Source organism: Gavia stellata, chromosome 5 (genome assembly GCF_030936135.1).
Source record: "Gavia stellata isolate bGavSte3 chromosome 5, bGavSte3.hap2, whole genome shotgun sequence".
Classification (NCBI taxonomy): domain Eukaryota; kingdom Metazoa; phylum Chordata; class Aves; order Gaviiformes; family Gaviidae; genus Gavia; species Gavia stellata.
Genome location: NC_082598.1, coordinates 12,883,668 through 12,908,427, shown reverse-complemented (window position 1 = coordinate 12,908,427; position 24,760 = coordinate 12,883,668). Strand labels below are relative to the sequence as shown.

Sequence of the window (24,760 nt, the reverse complement as noted above, 5' to 3'; positions counted from 1 at the left end):
CTTGATGTCCACCAACACCATGAGGTCCCTTTCTGCAAAGCTGCTTTCCAGCCTGTTAGCCTCCAGCATGTACTGGTGCATGGGGTTATTCCTCTCCAGGAGCAGGACTTTGTTGAGCTTCATGAGGTTCCTGTTTTCCCATATCTTCACAAGATGTATTATTGATTTATCAGTCACTTCTCACTGTTTTGTATCATCTTCAAACTTGCTGCCACCATCCAGGTCATTAATGAAGATGGTCAACAGTATTGGTGCCAGTGTTAACCCCTGAGGTACATCATTAGATTCGTAAATCCCTGTTGTCTACTCCCAATCGTCTTCTTTACGTTCATATATGTGGAAATAGCTTCTGGAAGTATTTGCTCCATCACCTTCCCAGGGATGAGGGTGAGGTTGACTAGACTTTAGTTCTCTGGATCCTCCTTACTGAAGATAAGAGCAAGATTTGCCCTCAGGAACCTCACCCAATCACTGTGGCCTTTCAAGGATAATCAAGAGCGGCCTTGCAGTGACATCAGTCAGCTCCATCAGCACTGATGGGTGCATCCCATCAGGGCCCACGGACATGTGTATGCCCAGTTTGTTTAAATATTCCCTAACCTGATGCTCCTCCAAGGAAGTTAAGGTTTTCTTGCTCTAGCCTTTCCCACTGGTCTCAGGGGCCTGGGCTTGCTGAAGGCAAGTGTCCCTTCCTTATCATTCATATTTTAAAGCTCTTCTTACTGGAGTGGCCCGCCTGCTGGCAAAGCTGCCTTTACCCCACTTTGTCAGAGGGCTCTCATCTCTCCTTAGCAGTCCTTGATCACCAAGGAGGATCCTATGGTCAACACCAGGGGCACGACCAGGCATCAATCTACACCTCCTCAAGGCCTTTCCCCACACTGCCAGGATCGAGGAGAAATCAGCCTGGGCCCTCCTTGGTCTTTGCCCCCAGAGCCATGTAGTCATGGTTGATAGAGTCCAGGTCTACTCTGGGTCTCATCCATGTGGGTGTCCATGAAGAAGAGCAACAGGGGTTAATAATCCAAGAGACAGAAAAAACTTGGTAGTCTGTCTTCCACATCTTGGATCCAAGCCCCTGACAAGCAGCAAACCTCCCTAGACAGTGGATCAGGTCAGCAGATTGGGGCCTCCGTCCACTATAGTGGGGAGTCTTCAGCTACTGTCCCTGGACACTTCCTCCTGGCACTGCTGTTTGGCTTAGGCTCAGCCAGCTCAGTGCTTTGCTGGACACTGCTCCCAGCCCCTCATGTGCTTCCAGGGCACTGAAGCTATTCTGTAGTTACAGATCTGTAGATGGAGCAGGAGCTTTCCTCCTGGTTCCAGGTCTCACCAGCTTCCAGTCTTCGCCGTCGTGGTAGGAAGGATTCAGGCTCTTACAGCTGCAGTGTCTCAGAGAGGATCCCATGGATCTCTTTCTTATCATCTCAGATGCTGTGAAGCCTGCTGACCTCCATCTGCAACTCTTCACTTGGTGACCCAGATCCTCCGCCACCACAGAGCTCCTGCAAGGAAAAAGCCCATCTCCTGCTGTCCCAGCCTCAGCAAGAGACCCCAGACACCCCTGCCCCTGCAGCCCCAGCCCTGCAAAGCTGCATCCTATGCTGGCAGCTTCAGCTGAGCTTGAATGGTGGAAGCTAGGGTAAGCAGGAGAACATGTAATAACCTTCACTCCTACAAAAAGAACTCCTCCTTTCTAGATGCTGGGTCACTTTTTTCTCCTCCCAGTCTCCCTTTATGCCAGACAAGAATGTGATTGAAGTTTTCAGCTCCTTGAGTACTTTGTGTTATTTTGAATGTAGAGAGCTAATCTTACTCTGTGGGGATTGTTTTCACTTCCATTTAAAATTACATAGCAACAATTTATAGTGGACCGAGCCTCTGTTAAGAGCAGTTAGTCATCAGCAAGTGAACGAATGTATCAGCGTGTCACCCTGGCATATATCAACCCTCTCTCCTGTAAAGCACTATGTCAGCTGTGAATGCACTCTTAGTGCGACTTTCTTTTTACAAAATAGATCCAGCATGGCATGTATTCAGAAGACTTTTTCTGCCAAGGATCATCTCCTTGCTATTTTATTTTTAGAACATTCATTACCGTGGCATGGAAGCACCATAGATCCATGTGAAAGCGTTAACGGCCATAAACCGCCTGCTTCCTGGACTTGTTGCTATGAAGTGTGATCTTCTCAGTTTGGAAACTCCTATGTAAATGCATGTATTTGTCTTAGGATTCTGTTTCCTAGCAAACTGCAACACAGTGCAAAATGTGCTGCATTTGCTGTGGCAGGCCCTCATAATCTGTCTGTGTAATTTATGGGAACACTTCACGGCACCTTCTGCTGCTAATGGTCTCTCAGAGTCCTGCAGAAAAGGCTGGTTCTGCCTTCTAATTTTAAGAGCCATGATGGTGGCACTGTTTGTCTCTTTTCTGGAGCTATTTTGGATTTATGTCTGGCCAAGGGTTTGGAAGAGCTGCTATAAAAGCAGAAACATCTGCTGGGGCTTTATGTGCTGTTGGCTTGCCAAGTTCAACAGCAGGCCAAACTACAGCTGATGGGCTCGGCCCTCCCCAGGTGTCACTGCAGTTACAGGAGAATGACTGCAAGGGAAATTTGGCTGCGGAAAGCTCTAAACAAATAAATTAAAAAAAAGCTCCGGCAATTGTAGAAGGCTATTAGGAGATTATGATTGGGGTCATTAGCCAGTAACAGAAACAAATCCCGCTGAAGTGGTTGTGAGCATCTGAATTCCCCCAGTTGAAGCACCCTCACCTGTGCCTCCTCCCATCAAGAACTGCAGGCTTTCCCACTGCTCTGCAAACTGCCAGTTCAGGTGGCACAGACACATGGTGGTTTTAAAGGCTGTTAGGAAAACCTGTTCTTGTTTAACTGTCCGAGTTTTCATGATTCCAGACACATCGTGGCAACCTCATTCATGGGCAAACATGGGTGAGGCAGGTGGTGTTTTTGACACGGACAGTGAGCCTCTCTTGCAGGACAGGAATTCAAAATGATGCCTTAAACTTCCTTGTAAAGGTTTTGTTCCTGATGCAATCGTAATAACTTAGAATAATCACTCCTTTGACACTGGGGACACGGGAACTGATATCCTGCATGAACCAGTGCTGCATCTGGGCACTGCCCAGCCTCCATCCCTGATGTGTATAAGCAGTTTCAGAGAAGCATGCCAGAAAACCCACAACAGACAACCGTGGGGCAGTTGGTAGGTCTCTTAATACGCTCAGCATAATGCTTGATACTTTCCAGAGTCTATTTATCTGTATTTACTTACTGTTTTGGGATAGTTTAGTTCTTTATAAAAATGTCCAGTTACTCCCTTAGTTCTGCCAAGCATTTGGCTTCAGGTACACACTACCACAGTCAAATTACTGACAAAACATTGACTTATTTACCTTTTTATAAAGTGCTACAACCTGGCCGTATAATTCACTCCCCCTCCCACCTCCCCCAGAGCAGTCATAAAGTTGAGGTCAGCACTTCAGCAGCAGAAGCAAAAACTTCTACAAATGGAGTTAAAGAAGAGTTCCACTTACTGAAGAGTAAGTAGCTGACTATTATAGTTGGCAGAGCCCATTACTAGAGGAATACATAATCGCATGTGAATGTGCACATACAATTTTTTAAATTATTATCAGTTCTGTTTTAATTTCCTAAATGTTCTTGTTGCAGCTGGATCTATCCAGCGATTACAAGAAAACTTGCTGTTCTGGTCAGAAAGCAAAAGGCCAAATTCTCTCTTCTCATACATCCCAACATACTTCTTGCTTTCCAAGGAGCTTCCTGCCTGAGAATAAAGTTGTTTCAGAAATATTTCAGCTGTGTGTAGTGGTTTAAATAAAAAGCCTGGGCTGTGGGAAATACCCAGCATTTTTCCATAGTGGAGAATTTTAATGCTGCTTGCAAACCTCAAGAAAATGTTCTTAAACCATCCCCTGTCCCCAAAGAACACAAGCATGTGAGATGAGAAATTTCCAGTTGCAGCACTCACAAAAGAGGAATCATATTGGAAGTGATATAAGGATGTTTCCACTTTCAGCAGTCTGGTTAGTAAGCATAATTCTGGAGTATTGCATTTTAGCACCAAAGGCTTTTCTTTCTTTTTTCCCTAAATTTTCAACAAACACACCTTTTTCAAAAGTTTGTTGTGTGTTCAAATTGGTGAAAGGAAGTTAACACTATATGGGAAGTGAAGTATTAATTTCTTTTGTAGCTAGTAATTAAATAGTGAAGTTAAGCCACTGTTTTTTTCCCAACACACTACTTTTGGAAATAATAAATTGAGGTTGTGAAGGTTGTGCCTTTTTATTGAAAATATACACCTAACAATAAAATTCTTCCTGTACTCTAATCCAGCTAGCGTTTTTATGGTACAAAAACCCCCAAATTAGTATTAATCATTTTTGTAGCACTGTGTGCGTTATCAGTTCTGGTATTTTATTTATGTTTCTAATATGCCAGAGCTGTCTCTCAGTAGCAAACCCCTCAAATGCTCCATGATATACTCCATTCCTGGCTGAGACCTGCTAATGCAATGCTGGATTTGGAGCTGCTGAAACTAAATCTACACAGGACTCTTTCTTAGGGTAAATGCTTGCACACTAACAGTTAGTTACATGATACGTTGAATTCAATGAAGAAAGTGTGGTAAGAAATTGATCTTGTCCTATTTCCCACTGTTCCAGTCTCGTTTTCTACTTCCTTATTTAGGTCACTACAACTGTTTGTGGGACTGAGTTGTAAACAGGATTAATGAAATGATCCAGGTTAAAAGTACGTCTTCCAAACCATTAATTTGAACATGGATCGTTTCAGTCCTTTTGTTTTTAACAGGAGCAAATGGCTGGGGTAAATCCATGGTGGCAAATTTTTAATGTGCCCCCAGGCCGGGCTGTGTCTGGCGACTGCACCCCAAGAGCTGCGTGCTCCACTGCCTGCCCCAGCCCTGCCTGGGTTGCGAAGCTAAGAAGGAAGAAATAACACAGAGCTTTTACTTTTTACAAAAGTAAGATATAACCCTGCCTTCCTGGCAGTGTCTTGTCTGCTTTGTCACTGTGACACTGCTTGTTTCATGGTTGAACGGATTCATCACAAATATCTGTGTACTGCAAGTGTGGCTACAGGCTGTACCTTCCAAGACGTGCCGTCAGCAAGTGCTGCGATGGAATTAATGCACCAAGGCAGTAGTTTCAAAATAGGTGTCCTACCTAAACTAACAATTTCTGGCAGAGAAGGTGATGGCTACAGCTAATAGATGCTAATGCGATGTTTTACAGGCCTGTAAAATATAAAGTCTAATTATTGGAGCTGTGCAGCAAAGTAATGAGGAGCTTGAAAATGCAACTGATAAGCAGTGCGATTATAGGCTAATGAGCAGGATGTTTGTGGTGTATTGAAGGACTAATGAAGGGCTGCAAAAGATTACTGTGGTGATGTACAGTGAAACTATGCAGAGAAGGAATGTTTAAATATAGCACTGAAAGTTATGTAGTATATACTGAAGACACGGTGCTTCTAACTATTGGAGTTTAAGTGTGTGTGTGTATATTGTACAGATTAAGTAATTAACCAAAACCAGTACACGATAAATGCATGACAGAGGATACCAGTAAGAGGAAACATGATACAGTGCATAAGTACGTATTATATAGCTTGAATTTCTGCATCAAGTAACACCCCCATCTGTACATAGAGCTCTGTTTATCACCTTCCGTGTTCCCTCATAAGAAAACATGAATGGTTCCCGTACTGTGTGAAGCTTTGTGTCCGGACAGCTCTGAGACAGGGTAATTCCTGGAAAACGTGGCCTTTGAAACACTTTTTCTGCAAAGGTGATTGCAACATCAGGATAGAAAGTCGTAGCCTGGCATGCCAATATGGGGCACAGTCAGCTCAGGTACTGTGTAGTGTCAGGGGAGCCGGTTGTCAAACCCTTGGCGGAAAAGCCAACATGTAGCATCGTTAAGCATTTGTTTTCTGTGATTTTTAAGTACGTTTCAAAATAAGGTCGTGTCTTATTTCTCACTGTGAAGTTAGTAACCAAAGTTCCCAAGAAAGGATCTGACTCGCTAAAGTCACCTAGCAGGGTAATCCTTGCCTTTATTATCAGCTACAGAGGACTGGTTTTCCCGCTCAGTGCAGCCAGTTGAATTGGGTATATTTAATGCATTGAATAGAAGTCCAGTTCTAGAATTTGTGACATTTTGATTCTCCTTGAGTTCTCACTCGATACGAATGCAGATGTTCAGTGTTTTGATTTCATTAGGGTTTTTTTCTGTGGATTTTTTAAAGTCAGTATTTTACAATCAAATACATATTTACGGGTCATAAAAAGCCACTACGAATGGCCGTCTGTCCTTTACTGTGCTCCCATGTAGTGACTGAGACTGTAGGGCTCTTCATGTGCACATAATACCTGTAAAAATGGGAAGGAATCTCTATAACTGTCTAAATGCAGAGTTGCACCATGTTCTGTACTCATCAGAGCATTACAGAGCAGATCACTTCAGCCAAAAAGGCTGTTGTGATAATCCATAGTTCTTAAAAATATCTATGTTATCAGCACATGTGATCAAGTAATGGATTGTGAAGTAAGAACAGGATTCATTCATCTTCTTAGTGCTTTTGGAAAAAAATGTAAACTCTGTATTGCCTAAATTTGAAGTTGGTAAACTGTTTGTTAGCTCTTGCCTATGCCGTTGATTCTTTAGTGTAAAACTGGATTAAGAAAGAAACTTTTCTACATAACTGTTTTTGAGAGGAAAAATATGTGTCTTAAAAAAGCCTCAACTTTTCTGGAAAGCAGAGAGGTATTTTCAGAAAGTACTCCAGCAGAGCTGATAGCTGATGAGTAATCTGTTAATTGGATTGCTAGGAGTCATAACTCTTCTACAGCCTTTGGAGAAACTTTCATCTGCATGAATTCCTCAATATGTGAGTCAGATCTTGGAACCCAACATTACAATGTGTTTCTACTCTGAAGAAAGGCTTTGGGCTTTTGGGGTTTTTTTGTTGTTGTTTAAAAAGATTTTATGAGGCTAACCATTGTCTCTTCAATTTCCACATTGTATGTGTAAGAGCCCTTCTGTGCTGTTTAAGTAATGACGATAAATTAGTGTACCACTTCTTTAATGATATTCCTCTGGTTACTTCCTTTTCAGTAGGTTTTTCCTGGCATTTGTTGTTGGAACTTCTGATGTATCTGTTTTAGATACTCCATCAGCCAGTCCTTCATTACTCTATCCTATAGATACCTATTTTCCTTACAGACATTTGAGGTATAGGAGATAGTGTTGTCTCTCTTTTTCAGGTAAGGGACTAGAACACAAAGGCAATCCTGGTGTTAGACAGAAGTATGCGATAGAGCAAGAACCTGAATTAATTTCTTTTGCACCTTAAAGTTCATGATGTAAATACTGGATTGTTCTTCTGACCAAATGGAGGGAAGAAGAGAAGACGTTTGCAATACAGTATGGAGAAAATGAAGTGGGAAGTAGTCCAGTGAGTGTTATGCACAGATCCACTCTTCCTTGATACTGTCATGTGCATCTCAATTGAATCTTTTTTTTCCAACAGCTTACAATAATCTAAACCAGCAGATCTTTCCTATGTTTTTTTTCCAAATGTTTTCTTTTTGTTTTGGTAGTTAAATAATCCATGTATCATTTGAAATCTCTTCATTCTTGTCTTCTAGGATTTTCACTTACTACAGCATATACAGTATGGCTCATTTGGCTAGAAAGGAGCTTGAGTTAATTTTCAAGGAGAAAAGGTAGAGGAAATCTGATCAACATGTGTATTAAGTGTTCCAACCATTGTCTTTCCAGTGCATCTCTTCAATTCATTAAAAATAAAAGAAAATGGGAGGAATCTTTTGCAGCTGACATTTTCTTTGAGTATTGAATTTGACTTGGGAATGCAATTTTGATCTCTCTAACATTTTCATTAACAACTTACTATATACATTTTAATGTTTCTTATATATATATTTTAATATATACTTGTAAATATCATCTGGAAAAACAACTAACAATGAGAAATACTGAATCATAGGTGTGAGTCATCAGTGGAGAACTGTATAATGATAGTGAAGTTTAGACAGGCAAACATTTGGTTCATGTCTTTTTCAGTATCTGTTAAATTTCTTCTTCTTTCTCAATATTTCTGTTGGAAAATGTCCAGACTCAGCCTTTAGGTACAGTTTCAAATTATGTTAGGCACAGATTTAGCTCACATATAAAAAAGTTACATTTTTAAGGACGAGACCCAAATTTCCTCAGAGTTTAGGGACTTTGGAAGTTTTGTTTCATTAGGGTACATTTCTGTACCACTTTGAAGTTTTCCCGAGTATCGTTGAGCTCACAGTAACAAGCTAAAAAGACATGATTCTGTCTGTGCCATAATATCATTGTTTGATTTTGATAATTATTGTTTCAACATGCTGTTGTTACAGTGAAAAGTGATTTTTCCTTAAAGAAAAAAAAAAGAAGAATGGCACATATTTCAGCAGATATACACAGTTTCAAAGAAGCCATTACCCAGCCACAAGCCCTGTCAGAAACAATTTGTTTGATGTCTGCATCAGTACATGAGTAATCATGTCATTCCGGCATCTGATGGTCCTACCTGTCTTGAATGGCCTATCACCTGAATACTGAAAGACGTGTTTTCTATGAGTCCTCCGCTGAGTTTTGCTGTGCTAAGAAAAATCCATACAATCTGTAGCGTGTAGTTCACAGGATAAGCAGCAACCAGAAGCAGCCCGTGGATAGCTTGCTCTATCTCCTGGGATGTCTACCAGAAAGCCAAAATGGTCACTAACTGCATCCAGATCACTCAGAACCACAGGTCAGGCCCATCTTTACGAAATCAACCTTTAAACTTCTTGCTCTGGTTTATGGACTTGTGCTGTTCTGCTACCACTGCAAATAAACCATGTTACAGAAGGATGTTTTACTCTTCTTATCAGGTACATGTGTATCCTCTTTCCATTATACCTTGAAATATCTTTTCATTAATTTTTAGGGAGGAAAGAGAATGTCTTTATCTGGATAAACACAGATGGGTCATTTGTGGGGCTTTTTTCCCCTCTCCTTAACACTTTTGACACAGCACAAGTTTGGTTTTTAACACAGAAAACCCCCTCTTTATGACTGGAAGAGCATAAAGGTCTCCTCCTCTCCCGAATTTGGTGCAAAACACGTTTTCTTCTTCTTCTTCATATATTCTCGAAATAGGCATGCTCTGAGATCCCAAAATTCGTCCTCCCCAGCCCTGTCTATAGCCCAGTAGTGCAATTACATGGAATTCTGTTCTAGCTATGTGCTACAAAATATTAATTCTTTATATATGCAGAGTCAGGAACTTGAAATTTGAATCTCAAGTAAAAAAGTTGTGGTGACCTCTTTTCTCTGGATTATAGCAGATTTGGAAAACCAATTATTTCGGATAGCGTTTCCCTTGGATGATGTCCTTGAACTATGTCCTCTTGTATGTAAATGTCTCAAAGAGTAGCTGACATTCCTGGGCTCCCTCAAGGCTGGGTTACAGTAAAAAAGATTAGAGAGTCTGAATAAACTTCTCCATAGATCCACAGATCTTCTGGCAATCCGGGTCTTCCTGCTTAGGCATGGTGTACCTTTATGGATATGCATTAGCCTGTTGTCTCAGATTGGAATTGAATTTTTTTTTCCCCCTTGAGATAGCTAATTTGTACCAGAAAAAAAGGATTTTGGATTATATAGTTTTCCTACCTTTGTCTGAAAATACCTTAGTTACCTTAGCGTTCTCTTTTTGTTACAACTTTATTCTTTTCTTGTAGCACTTTTTATAAGTCATGAGAATTCGAAGAGGAAGTTTTAGACTGGAACTTTTTATCTTTGAAATGGCTTATCCTGTACTCATTTCATACCTTGATACAGTTGCCGCCACTGTCCCTCCTGCAGTGTCACTCTCCAGTGGTCCCATTGTATTAATCCTGGAACTGCCTCTTCAAAGTAAATTGGATCATCTTTAAGGTTCAGAGAATTATTTCAGGATGTTATTACTGGGCAAGCCACTGATCTGATATTCTGTCCTCAAAGAGAATAGACTAGGTTCTGTTTTCATCATACATACTTGTTCTGCATGATTTCAGTACATCTGGCTGAAGTCAGTATTTTAGTCTTTGCTTTAATTTCTTTTCTGTCAAACACCTCAGGCAAATTAGGTTTAGCACTGTCCATCCTATTCCCCTTAGAATTTTGATTAGCTCGGTGCTGAATACCCAGTGCAGTGCGATTGTATGTATTTGATTTCTACATAATTATTTGTCAAAACTGAATTGCTGTGATTCCATTAACTTTTCTAATGCATTGCTGTGTATCTGCAGGCGAAGCAACATTATGGGGGAAAAAAACCAGATCAAATCCATTCAGATGTCACTATAAAATAGATAAACTCTCAACTTTCGGCTGTGAGTGTGGTCTGTGTGTCATAGGCTTATGCCCAGTCATTTTTTGACTGGTAGAGAGGGAAGAAAAGCAAGATAAATATGAACCCTTCTTTACTTGGTGTCCCTTAGGACCTGATCCAGACGTATAGTTCTGCGCCCAGTATGCTTGGTGATGCCAAAGACATAGAAAGGTCCTCCATGACCACAGCTGAAAGTTCTCCTATCACATGGAAAGCTGAATGTGTGATTGCAAAGTAGCCGCCTCTGGCTTCAATACCACATGCCCTCTGATTTAAGCAACATCCCCCGTGGGACTGGGACACGGGTGGGCGGAGGGTGGGCATACAGTGCTCATGGCAGCCTCCTCTGGGCACCAGCCCCTTGGGGACCATTCTGCCTCAGGTGGCTTGGAGGAGACCTCAGGCTCTGGGCCACCTATCAAGGTCTACATGCTCAGCCAGGGATTTGGTTTCTCACTTTTCCCTCTCGCTGTACTCATTCATGTTCCTACCTATTTCAGCAGTGTCTCCCCTGGGCAAGGAGTGTGAGACAACAGAGCCCACCCAGGGAGCAATGAACATGGTAGAATGGGGCTCTAGGGCAGAAATCACTGCATAGGCAGTTCTCAGTGTCACAGTGGGAGGGACACAGGTCTCGTCCTGGTTCTCTTGGACATGAGAGCTGTTGCGTGTTCCCACTTGTTTGAATAATGCAGAGATACCGGGCAGGGCACCTTCAGCCCCATTTCTTAAAGGAGATTGTTATTCCAGTGAAGAAAAGGGCATATAGAGTGGAAGTCCTCCCACCAACCATCTGTCCTAGGGAGGGCTTTTTGGTGACAAAGGGACAGGTGCCTTGGGTGTGTCTGAGTCCCCTTCCAAACGAGAAGAGAAAAATTGTAAATATGGAGAGACTATACAGTACAATTTGATCCTATATAGAACAAATGAGGCTTCATCCAAAGTAATTTGGTTTTGGATGTGACTTGCTTTGAGTTTCACTAACTAACATTTTCCTATACTAATATTTTACTTGGGCGTTCCTTTTATACTAGACATTGCAGATACAGGTGCGTAGCACAGATGCCATTTTTCACTGTAGGTTTTTCAGGGATACGAAACAATTTCTGCAGAGTGCCCACATTTGAAATATTCATAGATTTGTGTGTATGACATACTGATGGCTGAGTACTGACTTTGTTTTTATTCATTCAAAATCATGTGATCCTCTGAAAAAGAGCTGGAGATGTGGATGGATACCTTTATCAAGTACGAATTCTGGTAGAGGTCCATTGCAAGTCTTCCAGATCTCAGGCCAAATTGTTCTCTTATGCAACACCAGGCTCTGAAGTCAGCTCTTCATTTTCTGCATAGCCGAGGAGGTGGTGTTAGTACTTGCAGACAAGCCTTTGCTCTGCTTAGCTCTTTTTTCCCACCTTGTGGGTGGTGATGAAAAGGTATACATATTGTGCTTCTGTCACTGCACGGTGCAGCGTCAGAATGAAAACTAGCACCGCACAGAACTGCAAAATACAGACAGAACTAGCCATGATTTGTTCAAACCTAGAAAAATATTAATAGTGGCAGGTTTCTTTTAGTTTCTTTTAGCTAATGAGCACTGAAAAGAACAAAAGGATGGCAGAGAAACATTGAAAAGGGATAGTTACTGCTACAAAGTGGGGGTTTTTTGCAGAGTTTCAATGCTGAAGCCTTTAGAAGAGAACACTTACAGATGTTTGATTTCTTTCAGGTCCTCAGATTTTGGGACGTTATACACAAAGTTGAATCTGCAGCCTGGGATTGCCACTGTTATTGACAATTTCTACATTTGTCCCACCAACAAAAAAAAGGTATGTGGCAAAAAAAAAGACTTTTTATAGTACAGCTGAGACTCTGCGACTACGTGAAGTGTGTTTTACAGGTTTTCAAAATATAGGGAAATGGTTTTCATGAAGTTGCAGGTCACATTAGGTGAATTTGTGACATATGGAAATGGGATATTTATTCTTGCAGAATAATATAGAAAGGAATCACAGAATCACAGAATCATTAAGGTTGGAAAAGACCTTTAAGATCATCAAGTCCAACCATCAACCCAACACCACCATGCCCACTCAACCATGTCCTGCAATGCCATGTCCACACGTTCCTTGAACACCTCCAGGGATGGTGAATCCACTACCTCCCTGGGCAGCCTGTTCCAATGCTTCACCACTCTCTCAGTAAAGAAATTTTTCCTTATATCCAGCCTAAACCTCCCCTGGTACAACTTGAGGCCATTTCCTCTTGTTCTATCGCTAGTCACTTGGGAGAAGAGACCAACACCCACCTCTCTGCAACCCCCTTTCAGGTAGTTGTAGAGAGCGATGAGGTCTCCCCTCAGCCTCCTCTTCTCCAGGCTAAACAACCCCAGTTCCCTCAGCCGCTCCTCATAAGACTTGTGCTCCAGACCCCTCACAGACTTCATTGCCCTTCTCTGGACATGCTCCAGCACCTCAATGTCCTTCTGGTAGTGAGGGGCCCAAAACTGAACACAGTATTTGAGGTGCGGCCTCACCAGCGCCGAGTACAGGGGGATGATCACCTCCCTGCTGCTGCTGGCCACACTGTTTCTGATACAGGCCAGGATGCCGTTGGCCTTCTTGGCCACCTGGGCACACTGCTGGCTCATCTTCAGCCGGGTGTCGATCAACACCCCCAGCAGCTTTCCAGCCACTCGTCCCCAAGCCTGTAGTGTTGCATGGGGTTGTTGTGACCCAAGCGTCGGACCCGGCACTTGGCCTTGTTGAACCTCATACAACTGGCCTCGGCCCATCGATCCAGCCTGTCCAGATCCCTCTGCAGAGCCTTCCTACCCTCAAGCAGATCAACACTCCCTCCCAACTTGGTGTCATCTGCAAACTTGCTGAGGGAGCACTCAATCCCCTCATCCAGATCATCGATAAAGCTACTAAACAAGACCGGCCCCAAAACTGAGCCCTGGGGAACACCGCTTGTGACTGGCTGCCAACTGGATTTAACTCCATTAGCTACAACTTCTCTGGGCTCGGCCGTCCAGCCAGTTTTTAACCCAGCGAAGGGTACACCTGTCTAAGCCATGAGCCGCCAGCTTCTCCAGGAGAACACTGTGGGAAATGGTGTCAAAGCCTTTACTGAAGTCCAGGTAGACAACATCAACAGCCTTCCCCTCATCCACTGGGCGGGTCACCTGGTCATAGAAGGAGATCAGGTTGGTCAAGCAGGACCTGCCTTTCATGAACCTGTGCTGGCTGGGCCTGATCCCTTGGTTGTCCTGCACGTGCCCTGTGAGGGCCCTCGAGATGAACCTCTCCATAATCTTCCCCGGCACTGAGGTCAGACTGACAGGCCTGTAGTTCCCCAGAAGAAATGCCTTGATGTATTAGGGAAAGTTTTGATGCCATTGACTCCTGGAAATGGAGTTTCCATGAAGCTTTCCATGGAAAGCAAGAAATGGAAAAGCAACTCCTGTAGGTTTTCACACATCTACCTAAATTCTGAGACTAGCGTTCAACCTCTTCATCTTTTTTGCACAATTTCGAAGTCCTTTGCATGTTCCTTAATATAAAGCATAGGAATTGGGCAGGCTGTCATTGAGAATGATGTTTATCCTGTGTAAAACCTTAATTTAAAAAATAAAAAACCCCTCTCCTTGATACTCTTTCTTAAAAAATGTTCCTGCATCATTACTGAACCAAAAAGCTTTTCATGGAGCCTAGGAAGATTAAGTGGACTTTATAAGTGAGAGTGAAATCGACCCATTGAGTGTATTTACAATGGATGTTATATTAGAAGCAACAGGAAGAGCGATTATGAGGAAAAAACCCAATAACAGCCCTTCTATGTCTGCAAAATGCTTGTGATTTAAATGGCAAGAATTGTGAAATGCATTGTGAATTACACAAGCACAGTAGGTCTTTCATGAAATAAGAATTTTCTCTTGATAAGGGCCTTTTAACTCCAGTGTAATACAGAAACATTGATTTCATGCAGAGGCCACTGATTGGAAGGACAATGTTAGTTGTTTTTATCTGTCTGTTCTGCTTAATCAAAAATCAGTGGAACTCAGTGAGGCTGCCTGGATGATTAAGTACATATTTTATTTCTCTTGCAATTGTCACTGGAGTTTTTGCACCCAAGCTATGCTATGCCTGAGCTCAGTAATATATTTTTAATCTGCTGCAAAGTCAGAAATTTTTTTTTTTTTTTTTGAAGTGGAACTACCACCAAGCACAAAGTTTCATCAGGCTCTGTGTCTCAGAGATAATATCTACTGGTGATTTCAAGTCCAAAAGAATAAAAAAAAATCTTTACCCGTTTCAGTTTTGGGAATAAAAGCTAAAAGTAAGAGACAGATGAGAGCTCTGTGGAGGATTTTTCCCAGCTCACCCAGCTACAATATAAAAGCCTGCATAAGCACAGGGGGGTCAGTGACAATGTGGTTGTGCCAGTTGTCTGGCAAAATAAACAGCGGTAAGATCACTGCTGAATTTCAAGCCTGAAGGACACACCAATGTTCACAAAAAATCTCGTGTTAACCCTATCTTAGAAAAATCTATATTCTGCTCAAGACAATTTGAAGTTCTTGGAGTTACAAAGCCTGCTTAGTAAACTAGTATATTGGAATCCATTTGTTACAGAAAGTCACTTTGGGTAGTCATTAAATACACTGGTTTTATGCTGAGATTTGCTTCTGCGAAGATGTTGTTCAATAGTATACAAACAACAAAAACAGCAGAGCAGAAAGGATTTATAGGGCTTATAAATGATGCCAGAGGGAGACATATTTATACATGCAAACATACATACATACACACATACATGGTACAAAAATGGTGAAAGCATTGCAGTTAAATACTGTAGCCAACAGCATCGTACTTGTCTTGGAAGTGTTGCAGTCATACATGGCAGGTAAGGAGGAAGTCTCCATGTCATAAGAACTTTGTCAGTCGTAATAGCAACTTTTCTGGTGTTGGACATTTGATTAGGACACTAAGACTACCAGCTGATTTCACCAAAGTTATTTAGAAAGGTGGAAGAAAATGTCTCCCTGTCCATCCGTTTCAGCCCAGTTGCAGTAAGGTGGAATAGAACATTTAGAGCTCCGACTCCCTTTTCTGAGCTGAGCAAAAGTCTCAGGGTTTCATTTGTTCCTCATGCTACTAGACTTCAGATCATTATGGTATGGGTTTTTGTCAACCAATTCACGCCTTTTGAAAAGCGATGAAAATGGAAACTGGAGTGCTGGCCGTGCATACTGGAACTGAGCGTGCACTTTAAATTTAAAGCATAAGTAGTCCCATGCTACCACTTAGCATTTAGAGACTGGGAATATGCATGAAAGCAGAGATAAAAGACATTGATGGGGATTTTTTGAAAACTTCAGATATTAAGCATAATTCTATACTTTCATTCCGTTTACCCATTGTAGACCTCATCTGTGGAAGAACTGATACTGAAATTTAACGCTTTTCATTTCCACCTCAATGTCATCAGAGCATTAACCTCACCTGGTTTTAGCTCTGTGCAATTTAGGTGTCTAGTCAAGCCCTTTCCCTCTGCAGTCAATGGAGAAATGTGGGTACCTCCAGGCAGTTCATCCTATTAAAGTCATAGTTCTTTGTAATTGTGAGAGTAAGACTGAATGATGTTGTGGAGGTTCCTATAAATGACTTTGTGACTATTGTGGGTCTGAACAAAGTCTTACTGCAGCTTCCTACAATGACTTACAAAGAGTTGGAAGAGTATTTTTGTTTTGGAATGCAGTTAGATAAAATATTTGCTAGAAGGCTCCAGTCTAATTCTTCAACTGACATTATTTCTTCAGTTTATATCTGCCGCTGTACCAGAGCCTGGAGTGACTTAGAGTTTCACTCAACATGCCTCCACTTTGTGAGCTGCAATTATACCATTCAGACCAATGGACTTGTAAGTGAGCTTTATACAGCAAATGAGAAATTGTACTGGAAATTTTCAGTCCCTATGAATTGCTCTAGTTTGCATTTTCTTCAGATGGATTGGAAAGGAAAAAAAGTTTATACATCTTGTCTTCCCTACACCCTTGTTTAAGAAGTTAAAATTCTACAAAATTATAAAGATGTTCTTGAAGAAGTGCATTAGCAGACGCAGAGGGTATAACAGCATCCTTTTTACATAGTGCTCCATGGAAAAGGGGTTGTATAAACAAAGAACAAAATTACAAGGTAAACTACAGGAATGCTGGGGACTTTGAACTAGCTGGTGGAAGGAATTTATAAACCCTACTAAGTCTCTCTTAGCCTTCTATGAACAAGTTGGGATGCGTACTGTTCATGAGTCTAAGAGACGGATCAGGAAGGAGTTGTATCAGGTCATGTCTACACAATCTTTTGATGATTGAGGTAAATTCACTCAGTCTGGGTCTTGTTCTGGCTGAATGCAGCAGAACTCTGATGCAGAAATTGTGTTGCTGCGGTTACCACAGGACTCAAGCTATGAAACCCAGTTTTGACAAGAAATGATGACAAACCTCTGAGGGTAGAGCTTTAGAGGGCTTTGTGTATCGCTCTGAATGGGCCTTTCTGATGAAATCATGGGATGGAGGCATGAACTGTTTGTGATTCAGAGCTGAGTGGCACTCAGCCAGCAGGACAAGTAGAAGACATTTGCACCTACCTGCAAAAGACCATGTAGACTTACCCTAAATGCTGTGAAACAATAGAGTAATAGGCGAGGTAACACTGCAATTAACAGTTCACACTTCCAAAGGATGTATTAATACTTGCTTTGCATTCTGGCTGGTTTTAGTGTGGTATAAACCTGCAACCAAAAATACTGAAACTGTTACTCTGACATGGTTTTGGAAAGTTGTAGAGTAATGAAGGTGAGTTCTCCTATGTAAGCTCTCTGATGCTAACTTCCCCATTTGAAGCACTTTTTCATTGGTCTGTGACATAAAATAGCCTTACTCTATGCAGGCCTTGAAGTGCTGTGCATTGATAAGGGATGTTCCTGCACTTTAAACAACAGAACTTATGTAATTATCTCCTTTTCAGTAATTACTCTGTGCCGATAGCATCAAATAGTGCAGGCATCCCATAATGTACCATGTGGGGGAAATAATTTGATCTGTATCCTCTGTTTTCCAAAACAGCATTATAATTGTGATTTGGAAATGATGCACATGATTCATGGAGTATGGGATTATGCTTTCCATAGTGTCAATCTGGAGTCAGCTGAATAAAGTAAATTCTTTCTACAGCAGGCAAAAGTTAGCAGAATTCAGCTTCACTAAGCAAAATTATCAACAAAATATTTAACATTTTTATAGGGCATATATGCTGTTGGATGTAGAAATTACATACTTGCTTTAATTCTGTTTGGATAATGTTGCTGGGGGGGACTTGAATGAACACACTGATTTTTTCCCACATTCAGTGCATGTTTTAATTTTCCTTGGTGCTAATGCAACTGATGCACTCATCCTTCTGTTTATATGCTTCTGGAAAAGAGGCAGCTAAGCAGTGTATATTCAGGCTTTTCATATTAAGAGAAAATAAATGTTGATTGTGCATACACTGACTTATTAGTTAAATGGGTTGAACAGTTACGTTTCCCAGCTGTCACGATAACCAATAGCTGCATGTTCTGCCAAACTAAAAGGCAAGATGACAAATGTATATTCTTGCTTGACAAACCATGCAGAACACTTAAGATAGTAATAAGGATACAGGCTATCCTGTACAATATTTTAACTCCTGATACTTTAAAATAGTATAAATGACACATGATGGCAAAAGGGTATTTGCCACAGCTATAAAAGCATTTCCCGAGATGCAACTGGCTTGAGCAATGTTTGTAAGTACTTACAGGTGAATGCAGTCCTACAGCATTTTGACATTTGTCTTTCAGAGCAAAACAATTGGTAGTGGAAGTTGTCAAAATGCAGTACGACTGTATTTACTTGTAAGGAATAATTCTACTTAAGTATCAATTTCCTTCGAGACCATTGCACAGCGTCTGCCAACATCCAGAGCAGAATTATCTTACACTTTTATTAGTGGAAGTTGTCAACTATGGAATATTCCTTTCAATAACCCAAGTAGTTACTTCAGGAAGGTTTCACTGTGAAATTGCAGAATATGAGTCTGTATGCATCGTCTCTCTACCATGATGCATTCTTTCCTTATAAGCAGCGTCACCATTCAGTTTTGTTCTAGTGATGCACCAACAGAGCACTGATGTAACCTGACTGTATTGTTTAGCTTAAGACTTCTGTCCAGGACTGTTCAGTTCATCTTCAGATTTTCCAGATGCTTCCAGAAGTATGTGCAGTAATCAAAATCTTTTTCCACCCATAGTTTGCTGGTAAGTGGATTGCTGAGAGAGGCAGTCCTATGCAGAAATCCTAGATTTTATTCACACACAGTTGATGAGCAGTTGCCTAGTTGATGGTCAATCTAGGAAGCTATTAAATACAAGTGGAACTAAATAGGTTAAAACAGCCAGAGCTTTCCTTGAGCTGTTTTAGCTGGGAGTCAGAGGTTCATGCAGCATTGCTGAAACCAAGCCATACAGGGAAAAGATTTCATGGATGCTGTTTGATGGCGTGTGAGTACGTATGTGTCGAAAAAGTATGATAAAGCTTTGAGCAGCAAAGAGTGGAGCAGTTGAAAATTAAAACCATACATGGAACAGTCACTAGGAATCTGGCTATTAGAAAAGTTTTTGAGCTAAGTACTGACTAAATGGAGGCTAGGAACTACAGTTTTCCCTGGCTGAGTGATTTCTGCTATGTTTAAGAAGCCAGGGCTTTTTCGCATTTCGTATGTAAACAGGGCTGCATCAAAAATTTATAACTCTTACATGATTTTCATATTCTAACTCCTTGTAACACCTCCAAAGGTAGTAGCAGTGTTACTGTTTTATTTAAGTATATCCTCTCTCTTAAACAGTAGGCTGTGAACGCATTTATCTGTATAGTGTTGCGGAGAAAGGCTTGGTTTGATATCCATAAAAATTCTTCAGACACTTTCTGTCCATCTGTGGTCTTCTACATATGGAGCTAAAAAAAGGAAACCCCAGCTCTTGTTGATTAGATGCATTGTTGTCTTTGAATACTTTTCTGCATGCATGTCTATCAAAACATTGAACCATGTGGTCTAAAGCTGCCTCTAAACCTTTCTGTTTCAGTTCTGCTCCCTTTGACCTATACATGTTTTATAGTCCAGCACCTGGAGTAGACTGTGGTCAAAGGCTGCAGCTCATTTAAGAAAAAGATTAAAAAAAAACCCACAAAAAACCCCAAACCAACAACCTGGTTAACAATACAAGTGAACAGTAGACTGCCATGACTAGTGTGTAGGTTTGCCATAGTATGTAGGATAATTACTCATCAAGGTAGAGGGTGTGTGGGCTAAATGAGTGCACACTTGAACAGGCATTCTGTGTTGTTATTCTATCCTATAATTTATTTGATGCTTAATGTAGAGATCTCAGTTGAAGTTTTCGAGATTGACACTGTGATTTTTGTAGCCTAATGTGCAACTTTCGCATTCTTTTGTGCTCAGGCATACAATTATTCTAAGGAAAAATAGTCCTGTCTTTACTGCATGCTTATTATAGATTCTTTTGTTCTGTTTTTATGAATTTCCTGTCTAAAACTCATTAATCATAAAAGCAGACCAACAACTACCAAAAAGCCGTAATATTAAATTAAGTTTACTGTAGTGAAGCCAAAAATAAAAAGACTAGTTGGTAGGAGTACAACATAAAAAAGATTTATGTGAAAATGGAAAAGACCTGTGAGCAAGTGTTAAGAGACCATTGTGCATATGATTCTGCACTTGAGAGACATCCATTTCCCTCCTGATACTTCTGGGAAGAGAAGGGATCCAAGCATCGTATTTTCAGAAAGGTTTTATTTCCTATTATGATGAGCAGGGGTCATTGCTTGGAGAAATAGGAATAGTCAATCAAAAGCATATAGTAGAAAGCAGGTCTGAAGCTACCCTCAGCACCTGCGGTCATGTATGCTGCTGAGTGGGTGGCTGGTCAGAGAGGAGCTGTAAACTGGAAAGCATGATGTTCCACACAGGAGGAGTTTTTAAGATCTGGGATTTTGACTTGGTATGTCTAAAAATAAGGGCAATTTTGCAAAACTTAGACCAGGCTGTCATTTCAAATTTCTTTATTTTAAAATGTAGATTCTTATACTTATGCCCAAATCTAAATCTGAGCCATATGCCAGAGAAGAATCTAGGAGGGTGGTGGTAGATTTGCTGTGCAGGACACTAGGTAGGTTGTGTGTTTCCCTTGTCCGGCCTGCCTGTGGGCTCATTGGCCTGAAATGAGTTCTTAATTCCTCCTCTGCTTGAGGTAAGTACTGAGGGGAAAATCAAAATCAACTAACCAACCAAAATTGTCTGTGGCAGGTCTCTAGACCTGAGCAAGACCTAGGCTTTTGTCCGGCATGGCAGAGACTTTCTTGTGTCCTGGCTAGAGCAACTGTCTTCTAATCAATAGCTATGAGGATCATGCACATCTCTTTTGAAGGCTGTATGTTCCCATGAGAATATAATGCTGATGCAATATGGAGCTTGCAGAATTAAATATAACGAACAACAGTCAAATTATAATATATGGGGTAGTGTCCAAAGGAGAAGGTGTCCATATGAAGTGTGAATAGAGATTTACCGATTCAGGGTTGCGTGAAACCTGTGACAGATAAAACCAGAAAGAAAGAGGTGGTTATATCAGCAGTGCTGAGTTTTTGCAAAAGGAAAGAGGAGAAAAGAGAGAGAAGCTAATTGTAAAGAGGAAATGGTAAAGGGTTAGTAACAAGCATCTTACGGTACTTAATAAGTATTTAATTGATTGCCCAATGTGCTAGGATGAAATGGGTAAAGTTAAGTCTGTAGAACAGAGTCAGGCTTCTGCTAAAACTGGCATACACAAGGTGAGGTTTTTCTGTGATTAATTTAGATTATTTATAGTTATTGCAATTATCCTGTATGTTGAGATTACTTTTGTCTAATTATTTACTGAGCATCACAACATGTGGCATGTATCAAGGTTGCCGTGTTACTGAAGGGAGGAAATTGGGAACTCCTTCACCTTAACTCAAAGTCTAACCGCAGCAATAACTATCCACTAAACAATGTTAAGGAGGTTATATGAAAACTTCTAAACAGTATTTGAAGAAAGATGAGTAATGCCGTTCAGGAGGTCTGCAAGGAAAATGTACAGTAGGCATATTCCCCAAACAGCCTGAAAATAATGGTGTAGTGTGTTTGAAACATATTCATCATGCTCGCTGATGGATCTTCTGCATCTCTTGAAGACCTGTGCGTTTCCTGCTCATTTCCCCAGCAATGGAACAACAGCACGAGTCCCAGCTTCCACGCTTCACGCTCTGCTAGCGTTTTCCAATCTACTGATGCGTCAAGTTCTGCTTCTCTTCACTGCAGCTGTTTGGCTTCCCTCTGCTCGTGCTGACCACACAAACTCCTCTTGGTCTCTCAGGAGCAGAGGTGCAGCAGGACTTTTTTCCCCGGGGGTTGTCATGGAAGCACAGTGGAAATGAGCAGGGTTTAAATTGCTGCCACAACCATTTTGCAGGGCTGGCAGCGTGCTTGCCCCACTGAGAGTCCCCGTGGCTGCTACCCCCCTGCACTGCCAGGAGTGAAACGGCTGCTTAAACCAGTTAGCTGCTGCAATCTTGCTGTCACGGCACAAATATTTGTACAGGACTCCTAAACTACTGTGAATCTCACAGTTAAGTATGCCAGTGATTTTGTTTATTCCACCCTCTTTGTGGCATATACTAGAAGGGTGAACATAACTGTTTGCTTACCTGTTTCTAATTCTGAAATTAGCCCCAGCACTCTGCAGCAGCAAACTTCTACTGAAAAGGCAGGACCTGTGTGACAAATATGTTTTCACAGAATCACAGAATCACTACGGTTGGAAAAGACCTGTAAGATCATCAAGTCCAACCTGGAAAAAAAAAAAAAGAAAAAAAAAAAAAAGAAAAAAAAAAGCCAACCACCACACAACAACAACAAGCCACAACAGACCAAAAACCAACCCACCCAACACCACAGAGCACCATGTCCATCAAGCTACATGCCACAATGCCACATCCACACGCTCCTTGAATACCTCCAGGGAGGGTGACTCTACCACCTCCCTGGGCAGCCTATTCCAATGTTTCACTGTCCTTCTCATGTCCTTCTCATGCAGCCTGTATGCATTTATTTGAATATAGTCTTCAAAAATTTATTGAAACATAAAGCAGGATTTTTTTTTTTTATTTCACACTATGTGTTTCTGTCAGGCAGAGAAGGATTCTTACTTCTCAAAACTGAAATCTCTTGTGTTTAACTAAGCTATCTCTGAAACCTTCTTGACAGTGGCCTCTTTCAGACTTGTGCTAGAGACAGGTTTTTTCCGTCTGTGGGGGTAACTGATGCACTAGGTTGCTGTTGTCCCTTCATACCAGATGATTGCTGTCAGATGAATGGTGGATTCTTCATAATTCCTGATTTGGTGTTGAGGTGGGGTTTTCTGCGAGCCCATTTTGTTTTGTGTCTAACCGGTATTTCTCTCTCCCTGTTTTTTTCGTAGTGATTTTTTGCAACCTTTCATCCCTTCTTTCTGTCCTTCCATCTCTTAATCTCTTTCCAGTGCTTTCTTGTTTTCCTGCTTTTCTTTCTTCCATTTCTGAGCATTAGTCCTTTTTACACCTTGCAAATAATTTCTTGACTGAATTAAAGCTTTTTCTTTCACCATTACAATTACTAAAGAAAAATATTATTTAGAAGAATGTAGCTAATGGTCTACATTTCTATTAAAAAAATCATAATTTTCTTGGAATAATAACAAAACTGCTGACACATCCCTAACTATAATTCATAAAATGAATCTCTTCAACAGCGGTAGTAGGATGATTTGATCAGGGAGCTGTTAGCCAGGAGACCTGACTTCAGTTTCGATGACCTTGAGCAAGCCTGAGCCTCCCTGAAGCCTGACTTCCCATTGCCTCGCACCTTGTAATAGCATTTGCCTTGTGCAAAACCACTGTGACATGACATGATTTGACAGTCTACCTTGAGGACAGATTACAAGGTTTTGTAAAAAGTACAGAATTAGTCTGGTTTAGTTTCCTTATTTATAAACTTCAGACAATACTACTGAAGTCTGCAGAGCTCCTGTGATCCCTATATGAATGCTGATTATTTTTATGATCCCATTTCGGGAGGAATGCATATTTATAAGGTATTTTTTGTGTCACATCCCTGTAGTACTGAACAGCATCTTAAGATTTGCAGCATGTTTGTATGTTTTCCAAGATTGTTTATCATGTATCAGCCATGGCTGGTTCAGGACATAGGCAATAATTTGAATATGATGTTGGTACTTCTCTTCTCACATAAATGATGAAATTAAGCTACTTGCCCCAAATGGAACAGGATTAATTTCTGCTGCAGTTGCTCAATCTACAATTTACAGGTTTACAATCCTATTCTCCGTCTTCTAAACTATTACCAGTCTGGACATTGAAATGGCATTCAGATTTGACTTTAAAACACTCTCGTTCTTTTCTAGAAGACACTAAGTCTACACAAGGAGATCTGGTGGAAAGGTCTGGCGAGGGAAGTGCCCCAGGTAGCACTGAGGGATTGTGGAGTGTTTATCTTGTAAAGCTTGGTGCCAAAACCGGATGACTGCTAGTTGCATAAAAAGCTGTGCTTTCAGTGTAACTATGACTACAGCAATCGGACCGTGATCACTGGGAATAAGAAAAACATCTCCTGTCAATTTAGGATATTAAATGCACTGGAGTCGTTCTTCTTTAGTGCTAATATATGTCCTGTTTGTTTCATCCAGCCATACCTGTGAACTAATTTTTTTCCACATTGCGTCACTTTACAGGATTTTCTGTGTTTAAGTGCTTTTACAGTTTGTTTGTGATGCAGTGCCTGCAGGCATAAATTGGCGTGGGTTTGGCTAAAGGTTCGAGTCTGTCCGGGGAAATAATGGTGTCTCGCACTTCGTTCTTTCTGTGGGCTCCAACAAAAGCAACGCTTCTCTTACTTGCTGCATCCGAAGGGTTGAGAAATGCTTTTCGGCTCTGCAAGGTGCTCTAACACAGGAGCAGGAGAAACGGGCCTCCATTTTTTACATCTTTGCTAGGTAGAGCTTAGGGATATAGGGTTTCTGCTGGGCTTTGGGATTGCAAAGCCCAAAGGCTTCTCTGAAACTCTCCCACACTCTGTGTTACTGCAAGGTCCAGCCATAACTTTTCATTT

The 24,760-nt window shown here is 41.2% G+C and overlaps 1 protein-coding gene across 1 annotated transcript in view; it reads left to right on the top strand.

The window, feature by feature from the left end:
• SORCS2 (sortilin related VPS10 domain containing receptor 2) overlaps positions 1 to 24,760 on the top strand; it is a 460,992-nt gene that overhangs the window by 200,182 nt on the left and 236,050 nt on the right. The window contains 1 exon segment of the mRNA XM_059817647.1: positions 12,202 to 12,301. Within this exon segment, the coding sequence (XP_059673630.1) occupies positions 12,202 to 12,301 (100 nt within the window).